Below are 11,582 nucleotides of genomic sequence, written 5' to 3'. Positions count from 1 at the left end.
GTAATACAGTTTACATTTTACAGGAGATGCCATTTTGGCTCCAACTTCACAATATCACAGGGTTGGTTTTAACAGTCTGACCACTGCACCCTATAATGCAGTATTACAGAATAGATCAAAGCATTGCTCATTTAAGACACATTTTAATTCTGAGCTAGTCAAAAACCCACAATGTTGATCCTGTTAGCAAAATAAATGGCCAAAAAAAGAAAAAGTTGGAAAGAAATATCTATTTTTCCATTGGAATAATATAGTCCCATGTAAAAAACTCAATAAAACAGATCTTTGAAATTCCACTGGAACATTTGGAGGTTGCCATGAAGTTCTGGTGTATGCAAAACTGAATGAGTCCCCCAGAGTGTGAGAATAAAAATAACATTCGAATGGTCCAAAATATCTACCACATGCACAGCATCAATGGGAATGGAGTGACTCGGCGGAGTGGTATGTCCGGGAAAGCTACGGGTTAATTTAAGAGTAGGAGCAAAGCCTGTTGCCAATTAGGAGCAGTGAGCGCCACATGTGGGCTAGACCTATCTATCTCCAGAAGGGGCAAAGGGGGCAGAAACCGCGGTGCACGCAATATGGAGACGTGCTGAATGTCTGCGTAATCGCTCCTTCGAGATTAATTGGCAGTTACACCTATGGACAATTACTAATTTGAGGATTTTTCTTTGGCTCTTGAAGAGATGACTCGACGAGATCTACTGGGCTGAAGGTTTGATACGCAAAAGGGGGCCACCATTCCCTCGTGGCCTGTTTCCAATTTTTTACCTTTCAGCATTGCAATATGGCACGTATCTCTAATATAGTTTTACTCTTTGTGACATCTTTACTCAGTGGAGTAGAGAGCGCGGCTGAGCCCTGCCGGGGGGCGCACTGCTTCTCTGGCCAGCAGGACTGGAGAAGACCGTGCGTCGGAGCGCACTGTCAAGGGCGCACGGAGGCAGCAGCGCCCCGACGGCCGTTTCCCCACCCTGTACAATCCAGACAAGGACAAGGACAAGTCCATCCGAGTTACCAACAGGATGCCCGTTTTAGTCACCACCAAGCCCAGGGCGCGCAGTTCACGCCGTATATCGTCCGCCAGCCTCAGCCGGGAGAATTTGCGCAACATGCGGCTACAGACAGCGCGAGGAGGACGAACCCAAGAACCATCACCGCGGAGGTGTTCCATCCTGGCTGCGCCGGTGGGTCATGTCCGACCAGCGTCTCTCATTACCCCACGAGTGATGACAGTGCAACACGGGAGTGCAAAGGGATTGGATGTAAACTTCCCCTCAGGATGCGCCAGAAACCCAAACCTTGTTACGGAGATGACTGCGGTGCGTACGGGGGAGACGACGGGAGAGGACACTCTTCTCCGGTTCATGTGACAGACAGAGCTGCGCAATTTCTAGATGATCTTCCAAACTTTGGTTCGGAACGTGGTGCGTTTATACAGTTGACGTGTGACATGAAACCAGGTCAGTATCAGCATGTGAGTAATAAGCCATAAAATGGAGGTTAGATAAACGTGTCTTATTTGAACATTAGACATATCACACACACACACACACACACACACACACACACACACACACACACACACACACACACACACACACACACACACACACACACACACACACACACACACACACACACACACACTCAGCATTGTAAAAATATAATGCTTTTCTTTCTTTGCCCCCCCCTAGGGACCAATGAGCTCCCCTCAGAGGATGCCCTTGTGCTGCAGCTGCAGCTGTCTAAGAGCCAGGAGAAGCTGGTTGAGGCCCTCAGGGGCCAGCAGGACGAGGTGAGGGAGCTGCAGAGGCTCCTCAACGAGCAGCAGGGGACGCTGGTCAACCAGCAGAGAGAAATACTGGAGCAACAGAGGAGCATGCATGATCAGATGGAGCAAGTAAGCCTGCTGCCATTGATTGATAATAAGGGATATGTGAACAATTGGTGGTTTTGTGAATGCCCAGTAATTACAAAAACTTTGAATGTAGATGGGGTAGTTGGAGGTTATACACAGAGGCTGCTAAATATAATCCCACACTTTTTAGTTGGTGTATTTATATCATGAAAGACAATGCTTATTAAAGTGTATATCACATGATATATGATGCCCATCATACCCATGATCACACTAAAAAACGTTTTAACCTTTTTTTTCTTTTTTTCCTACTTCCAGGTTAAAGCCCAGTACAGTATACTGACGGACAGCATCAAACAAACATCTTTCCAGAACCTGCAGGGAGACCTGGACAGTCACAAAGAAACCCTGAGTGGACATGTTAGAGCTCACCAAGCAAAGCAAGCTCTCTCTCTGCACAAGGTGGACATGGAGGCCAGTGTGATGGAGGTGAGCCATGAGTTGAATCACCGATCAAGGGTGGGCAAGTGTGTTATCCAGTATAGGAAAGTAACTATAGTATACATAAGTATGCACAGCTTGAGATACTTGCACTTTACTTGAGTATCTCTATTTTATGTCACTTTAAACTTCTACAAGGAAACTCTCCAGAGGAATTATTGTACTTTGTTCTTACATACAAGCATGGATCTAGCAAATTATTTTGGACACAATGTTAATATATTGATTCATTTTGAACAATATTGGACAAGTAAAAATGATATCTGTCGTATGACACTTGGTTGCTCAGTTTGGCTCCGTCCATCACATTGATGTGTGTGATGCCCTCAGGTGGGCGGCTCTCTGTCGGCCTGTGGCAGCTGTGGTCCTGAGGAATACTGTGACTTCAGCAGCGGTCGGGCTCAATGTGAGAAATGTACCGTCTGTCCGGCCGGCTTCTTCCTGGTTGCCCAGTGCTCAGTCCACGCAGACAGAATCTGCCAGGTCAGCACCACTATCTTTTCACTGTGTGACAGTTGAACTCAAGGACATGAACAAGACTCGGATATTTAGTAGAATATTTTAACTTCATTTGGTCATAAAGCATGAGATTTAAAAAAACAACAACCATAAAGCTTGTATTGGTGTGTCTCTCAGTTATAGCATATACAGTTATTCACAATCTCTATTAGTTTTGTTTTTGGTCTCCACCAACTACTGAGGAATATCAAGCCAGATCAGCCTTTAGCTACTAAATGATCGACAAGAAGCTTTTTTTAGTTGAAAACAGCTGTTGCTGCGGTCTAAAACTAAGCTATGACAGTGGTGAGAGAGTGAACCAATACAGTAGAATAACAGGCCGGAAATCTAAAACAATGAGGAGAAACACATTATAAAGTTATATAGATCTGATGGGAGCCGCAGTGTATGGTCAATTTCTTTGTTCCCCAATATGATAAATCCCTTTCAAATAATAATACTAGTGCTGTCAAAGATTAAAATATTTAATCGCGATTAATCGCATTAATGTCATAGTTAACTCGCGATTAATCGCGATTAATCGCATTTTCATTTATTCTAGCCTGAATGTCCCTTGATTTCTTTTTGGCCCATTATTTTTTCTCATTTTAATGCTCTTATCACACCCAAATTATGATATTTTAGAATAAATACACTGAATTACAATGGTGTAATTCAGTGTATTTCTTCTAAAATATCATATTTGCAATTCAGTGCAAATAACAATATAGACCCCCCCCCCCAAAAAAAAAGAAAAAACATAAAACATAAAACAACATAGGATATATAAAACAAATTAGTTTGGGAGTCTTTCATCCACGGCTTATTTCAGACTGTGTGTGGAGTGGACACACTATGCCTGCGTGCAGGTGGTTGCCATGGTGCTGCTGCAGCCGAGGCTTCGTAGCGAAAATTAAAGTGAAAATTAATGACTGGTAGTTGCCACCAACATTCATGGAGGTTTTTGGTGTGCGCGCAGGGTTATAAGTAGGACTTTTGCAAATGACAGGCTTTCTTTTCTGTTCTTTTCCGCGTAGTCTCAGAGTCACACACGGAAGACTAGTGAAGGTCGCGCAGCTGGGCAAGGAAGTGCTAGGTTCCGGTTTCTGCTTCAAAATAAAAGTCAGAATTGACTTGACGTTTAGCCGTTTTGCCAGTTAAATGATTTTAATGTGAAATTACGCTGTAGGACATGTTCCTTTTGAATTGACAGTAACTTAAATGCGAGCCATATGTATAGGGTGAATCTCAATACAGGGGTTGCGGTCTACGAAGGCTGCATTTGGAGACCGATTGCGTCATAGCGGCGCGCAAAGGTTGTTCCATTTGCAAGGCTCCTTGCAAGACTCCTCATATGCGGCCGAGAATTGTTATTTTTTATTTTATTTTATGCCATCTCTGAAAAAAACGCAATGAATCTTGGGATATGTTGGGCCGCGAAGGATACATCTGATGCAGCCTTCAAAACCGTGAAACGAAGGCTGCATTTCACGGCTGCATATGAGGAGCCTTGCAAGGAGCCTTGCAAATGGAACAACCTTTGCGCGCCGCTATGACGCAATCGGTCTTCAAATGCAGCCTTCGTAGACCGCAACCCCTGAATCTAGATACAGCCCGTGTCGTTTAACAACGCTCGTTGGCCTTGGAACCGGCCTTCGAATCGGCCTTCATAGACCGCGAGACCACGTCCTTCCAAGGATGCGGTCTCTGTAATGGGATCCAGCTATAGTTTGTGGTGTTTGTGGTGTTTCAGTTGTTCTAACATTACTAGTTGATTCAACAGCATGAGAAAAAACCACAACGTTTGCTAGACCATGACGAGCGTAAATTGCGCAATAAAAAAATTGACGCCGTTAAAATGGGTTTGTTAACGCCGTTAATAACGCGTTAAACTGACAGCACTAAATAATAAAGTATGTAAATATATTTATAGTTTCTTTTAAATAAACTCCAAGTGTCAATGTTGTCATCATTACAGGACAGAGACGAATGCCTTGAAATAGCAGATCTTTGTGGAGATCAACAGAAGTGCCTCAATACTCCAGGTAATGTCAAATAATGAAAATCTTTGTCAACATTGCCTACATTTGATTCCAATTCTGACTCTCATAATACATCTTACAATTAAAGCTATATTGCGTAACTTTTTCATATAAATGAATGTCGGTTACTTTCAAGCCATTGAAAAATAAGTTGATACAAAGGGCCACATCCATTAAAGGATTGCGCTGCTTTTGCGGCCGCTAAACCAGTGCAAATGAGAGAAAAAAATAGTGCCCTATCCAAAGAGCATGCGGAAAGGGTGAAATGCGGCCAAACTGCTCTGAAATCCCCCTGCCGAGCAGCACAGATGGTACGCCTCTCTCATTTGAATGTATTTAAATGCGGGATATTCAAAGTCAAGTTCAAAATTGCTCCATTCCTATGCACCGGTGAGGTGTTTACCCCTTCACCGCGGGTTTGACCGCTCACTCAATTAAATGCATGACAAACAAACTGCGCCCAGCTGCCAAACTTAGTGCCGATATATACATAGTGCAAATTCCTTAGTGGATACAGGGCTAAAAAGGAGCAGATTGCAGGTGCCTTGCGCTGCAATTCATGAAGTGAGCGCATTCGCGCAATCCATTCTGAGTGGCCCAAAGTTGATTAAGCCTATCAGCTCCACACAATTCTCTCTGTATTCCTCAGTATGGCAGCGTTTTCAAATTGGTGTCGCACCCTGACACTGGTGAAGGAGCTCAAGAAGCACCCAAGAAATGTTTCAGTTGTAGATTCTAATGCTAAGAAAAAAACCTGGACGTACAGCAGAAGGAATAAAATCACGTAGGCTTATTGCATGTAGATGCGCCGACAGTGTTGTTGTAATTACTCAGAATCCCTCATGGGGATCGGATACACTCTACCTCCATGTGCGCCCGACACGCTCTTGTGCAATTTAAAGTAGTACATCGTATCCACATATCTAAAACTAAATTAGCTCGTATGTTCCCCGATGTAGACCCGACCTGTGATAGCTGTAAGAGCGCACCGGCATCACTCTTTCACATGTACTGGTTGTGTCCCACCTTGACTGAGTTCTGGACATCAGTTTTTCAAACAATTTCTGAAGTACTTCAGCATCAAATTGAGCCGAACCCTTTCACTGCAATTTTTGGCATCGCTCCCAATTCAGGCTTGCCTAAAGTGAAGCTAAAGATACTGGCCTTCACATCTTTACTGGCTCGTAGGGCTATTTTACTTAAATGGAAAGATCCTGCTCCTCCCTCCCACTCACATTGGATTAGAGACATTATGTCATGTATGAATCTGGAGAAAATTCGTTGCACTACCCATGGATCTGAGACTAAATTTCATAGAATATGGCGCCCCTTCCTGGACTATTTTGATAAATCAACCACAATAGTTGAAGAGTAGCTACCCCCTCCCCTTTTTTATTTGATTTAATTTGATTTCTTTATGTTTTTTTTTATTTTATTTTTTATTTTTTGTTTCATATTGGTTGTTTGTTTTTGTTTCTTGAAGTGTATGTTTCTGTTTCTGTTTCGTTTCTGCTATTTTTGACGCTGTGTATTGTTTTGTGTATTGATCTCGTGGTGCAGGACTGTTTGTGATTGGGTGGGATATGGGTGGGGTGTGTTCGGGGGGGAAAAAAAGGGGAAAAAAATCTATGATCCATTGTACTGCAGTTGCTTGCTACTCTGCGATTTAATAAAAAAAACCATTGAAAGAAAGAGAATCCCTCATGGGGGTCAGTTACGCACTATAGCTTTAACAATATTACTACATATTCCCTGTGTAGTAATATTGTCAAAGTCAAACTGCTCACTGAATATTTTTAGTTGGAGACAGTGCTTCAACTGATTCAAATGCAATGCACTCTCTTATTTCCTCTATCATCAGGTGGATTCAGGTGCCAGAGCATGACAGAGCGAGATGCCAACTCGGGAATGTGCACCCACGGCTACTTCTACAACTCGGACATGGACGAGTGTCAGGCCTGTAATGAGTGTGACGGTGAGCCTGTGGCTTCCCCTTGTACCTTCACCACAGACGCCCTGTGTGCTGGCCCAGTATCTGTCGATGGCGCCCTCTCTCTGTCGTGGGCCGGTGATGTGAGTCTGCCTGGCTCTAAAGGCCACGCCCTGGCTCACGCCTTCCCTGGAGTTCAGCTTCACATCCATGGAAGAGGTGGCGCCGGCCTGGTGACTGCTGAGGAGGGACGCCTGGTGCTCAGGCAGCATGGCCTGGTCTGGCTGGATGAGAACCTCTCGGTGAACCACGGATGCCGCAGCTTCATCCAGGTGTCTCTCCGTCTGAACAACACGGACGGTTCTGAAGGCCGCGAGCTCAGTGGCATTAGGATCGAGCAGCAGGATGTAAGGTCTCTACAGAGCGCTAGCATCAGCGGGGTAGCGGAGGTCGCCCCAGGTCACCTGATCTCCCTCTTCCTCCGGAGCGCCAGCAACCACTGCAACCAAAGCAGTGAAGGTCTGCAGCTGCACGACCCTGCAGCGGCTCCATTCAGTCTCTTCTGGCTCTCTCACGACACCGGTGCCGTTGCCACCACGGCAAAGGCCACGGTGTCGGCACACTACCACACAAACTATCGCCCGCTCTTCCACACCACTTCCACCTCTGACCCTTACGTAGTGGGGCTGACTCACGATGGCCGCGGGATTCGTTTTGCCGAAAGCGGCACGGTGCGTTTTGTATTTCAGCAGGCGTTGTACTCCATGGGACAGGCGTGTGTGAGCGAGGGCTTCCAAATGTTGGCGTACCTCAACCATAACGGAAGCGGCCAGGAGCTGTGCCGTGCCTTCAAGCCAGGCGTCCACTATCGAGACACGTCCATATCTCTGTCTGGAGCCGCTAAAGTCGGCCCCGGGGACACGCTGGGCTTTGAGATCCTTTCTCCCGCTCAGTGCAACGTGCGATTCTTTGGTGACGAGACGGGCATTAGCGCCCTCAGCTTGGTTTGGGTCCCAGCTGCTATCTCCTCGTCTCTGTCCGCCTCTGTGTCTCAGACCGGCCTTCCATCTGGAGCAGTCCGAAACAAGCCGCTGTTCTTCCGCCAGACCAGCCCTCAGGTGTCCCAGATGGGGCTGGGGAAGGGATCAGTGGATCAACGACGAGATTTTGTCTTCAGGGAGAGCGGCACGGCCAGTGTTGCTCTGGATCTCAAACTCATTCACTCCTGCAGCCTGGTGAAGGTGACTCTTCTGAGGCGAAGTGCTCCGGAGGTTTCAGGCCGGGAGGCGGAGGGAGCGCGGCCCGTCCCTGTGGTCCAGCAGGTGGGCGGTCAGATGCCTGAGGGCAGCCTCTGGGCCAGTCTGACCCTGAGAGCGTCCTTCCAGGTTCATAACGCCACAGCCGTGTTCTTCACACTGGACTGTGTACGCGGACGGGTCAACCAGATCAGCCACCAAACAGGAAGTGGCGTGTCTATTCTTTGGGTAGCAGCATAACATTTAAAAAAAAACTTTCCAATGCAGTTTTCTTCATATGGTTTCCAGTTCAGAAGACCTTATCTAATCGTATTATGTTATTGAATGATGGACTGGTTTCATTGGTTTGATTTCAAAGGAACAGTAAGACGAGTTTGAATAATAGGTTTATTTACTCTCTAGCCAGATGTCAGACAAGAAGATTGATACTACTCTCATTTTTGTCTGGTAAATATCAAGCTAAAGCCACTAGCCTGTAAGCGAAGCGTAGCATACAGACTTGAAACAGAGGGAAACATCTATCCTGGCTCCTTACAAAATATGTCTACAGTATTAGCAAGTAAAGCTCACTAATAAACCCATTATATCGTGTCGGTTTAATTCACCAATTCACACTTTACAAGGCTGTAGATTACCTAACTCTTTGATAATTCTTAGTTGATACTCTTAATGGTTAGTTAATGTCTTACTCACTGTTAATGCTTATGAATGGTTAATTAAAGCTTAGTTAAGCATTAACTATGCATGATTGTTATTTAAGGCTTAGTTCATTCCTATTAAGTATAACTACTAAGCAGTTATTAATGGTTAGTTAATGTACCCTTATTGTAAAGTGTTACCAAAAAAAAGCAACAAGTTCCTATGCTAACTGCTCCCAATGCCCCCAGCCCTAGTGCTAAGCTAAGCTTATATATGCTAAGAATATTTTAGCTGAAGCTTTATATTTTACAGTCAGATGCAATCTTTTCATGGAACTCAAATAAGAACATTTTCCAAACTTTGAACTAAATGTTTAAGCTGCTTAATGTTATAGTGAGTAGCCTACAACAGAATTAGCTTTTCCAGAAGTGGTTTGTCGTATATAAAAATGATCAAATATCGACTTTTATTTAAAATATTTTGCATTATTAATTGATCATTATATTTATATTAATGCAAGTATTAGTAGCCTTTTCTGTTATGAATTCTACACACGAACAGACGTTCGTAAACAACCGTGTTCACCTTCTAATATTGCAGGACACAGTCCTAAATGTTTTAAAGCTTGTGTTTTCTGCTCTTTATGTTTTGAGATTCCATGTGCTGTACTTTGTCTGTTTTTTATTTAATGTAATTTAGTTACTATGTTGACTCCAAAGGACCTTCAGATCATTCCCACTGTGACAACAGCAATTTCTGCAGTCACCAAAGGCGGTCCTCTGGCGCTGGTTTCATTCAGGAGTGTGTTTTTGCGGAGCATGTGTTTCATGTTAACCGCCATTTTCTAATGTGAATATCTACTGCATGCCTTGTTTTAATGACCACTTTCTGCATCTGGACTTAAAGACAGTCATGTTGTGTTTCACTGAGGCTTTGTTGACATCAAACCATCCTAGGGAGACAGCATGCTATTTTAATTATCAACACCTAAGATACTGTTTACTCAAAACAGACTGTAAAAAAAGAAGTATATTTGATGTTTTATATTAAATCCAATAAAAAAAATCTACATTTTTTGTTGCCTCTGTATGAGGAGTCTTTGTCATGTAGTGTGGCCAGTTAAAGCAGGAATAACTTAAATTCTTAAGCAAAAAAAACAAAACATTCTTGCTCATTTTAGAAATCAGTTCATCTCTAAAGCCTGACTTTGTGTGGTAGGACCCCTAGCTCACTGTATGGTAGCTAATGTTCGCTAACGTTAGCAAGCCTTTGAACTTTAAAGAAATATCAGTCACACAGCAATATCACAAAAAGTTATTGCTGTGTGACTGATATTTCTGAGTTAGGTGACTGTATGACGTGTGCTACTTCTACTGCTATTACATTTCAGCATTTAAAGCAGCCAGTAGGGCACAGCTGCTAGTTATAACCGTGTTTTGTTACAAGGAGCTATTGAGCACTAACTGGCCTGTCATTAATTCTTGAAAAGCAAAATATACAGTAACCCTAGGGGTGCAATTCTGAAGCATATTTGTAAACCTTGTGATTTAACTTGATTTTACTCTCAGAACTACTTTTTAAGGTATGCCTGGCTGACGGTAGGTTTTTTGTTATGACGGGATACTTTTGTTATTAGTGGAGAGCCTGTTTCATGCCAAATCTCCCATATAGAGCATCTAATACTGTAAGTGCAGCAGTCAGGGATGTGGTGACTGAATTGAACAGGTTTGCCCCTTGCAGAAACTGCCAGGTGTTTCCTATTACACATCAAAGAACAGAGGGCCTTTATCGCAAATTTAAAACTGTTGAAATTATATCAGCCGGGTAGTTAACCTCCTATTGGCCTCCCTGCGCACGTCCACCCAAGACCCCATCTTATTTCCAGAGTATATAGGCCTTCTGCTCTGCTTTGGCACAAGATCAAAAAAGGCATATTACGATCCTGGGCATATGTTCCATGAAAACCAGCAGAACAGTTGATGTTATTATTTCAGCCTTTGAAGTCACGACCTCCGGGTTAGTGTGTGCTATAGATTATTTCAATAAATCGTGACTTTTAGGGGATTAGTGCCATTAATATGCAGGTTTTTGTGTCTTGAAGGTGCCGGTAGGGAGTCTCCACCACTGGATCAAAAGAGTATACCGACACAACCGTATCCCACTTCATTCCTCTGATTCTCTCTAGTTCAAGGTTGCTCGACAAGAGAGTTACTATGAAAAGCATGTGCAGGCAATGTTTTACGAACTCATCCTAAATCTTTTGCACAACCCTTTGTCAGACACAAGAGAAGAACACCAAAGACAAAACCCTGACCCCAGTTGACTAACAGAGCAGAGAGAAAGCATATCTCTACACAAATGGCAATCACTTTGACGGCTGTTGAATGACTCTCTGGCTGAGTTATGGTGGTCTGAAGGATGATAAATGTTTAAGGAAAAAGGTCAAAAGGCTCACAGAATAGTGAGTGGAACTGCGTTTGGCAGGACTGGTTGCCCTGACACATTAGCACTTTGGATAATAGACTACAGATGGAGGGAGAGACGAGGCGTGGGTCATGTAGTTTGGGCAGTTTGAGTTTGTTTGTGTGTACTTAAGTATGCTGGCTTTAAGAATTTGGCCTAGGATTCTCAGTCAGTTTTTTTCCCCCCAAGCCTACAACATACCAAATCAATGGAAGTCAATGCAATTAAAGTACATGTTAACATTCAGTGATATATTCTCAAAGGAGAATTACTTTAATCCATTCATTGTTAATTTAGTACAGAAAAGATGGGGGGGGGTGTAGAGCAGGAAAGTGTATTTACATTTTTCTACCCTTTCAGATGTATTGTTAAATAACATACAAACATAA

At 43.7% G+C, this 11,582-nt stretch overlaps 1 protein-coding gene across 1 annotated transcript; it reads left to right on the top strand.

The window, feature by feature from the left end:
- The first annotated feature begins 458 nt into the window (after nucleotides 1-458).
- Nucleotides 459-9,804, top strand: LOC307255544 (uncharacterized protein). The gene is made up of 6 exons (XM_080034232.1): nucleotides 459-1,466; nucleotides 1,701-1,906; nucleotides 2,183-2,353; nucleotides 2,696-2,848; nucleotides 4,842-4,908; nucleotides 6,767-9,804. The coding sequence occupies exons 1-6, from the start codon at nucleotides 791-793 to the stop codon at nucleotides 8,329-8,331; spliced, it is 2,838 nt and encodes a 945-aa protein (XP_079890358.1). The 5' UTR covers nucleotides 459-790; the 3' UTR covers nucleotides 8,332-9,804.
- The last annotated feature ends 1,778 nt before the right edge of the window (nucleotides 9,805-11,582 follow it).

This window comes from Ammodytes marinus (assembly GCF_949987685.1).
Source record: "Ammodytes marinus genome assembly, chromosome: 9".
NCBI lineage: Eukaryota > Metazoa > Chordata > Actinopteri > Uranoscopiformes > Ammodytidae > Ammodytes > Ammodytes marinus.
Note: the sequence above shows the minus strand (reverse complement) of the source record. Positions and strands in the feature narration are given on the sequence as shown.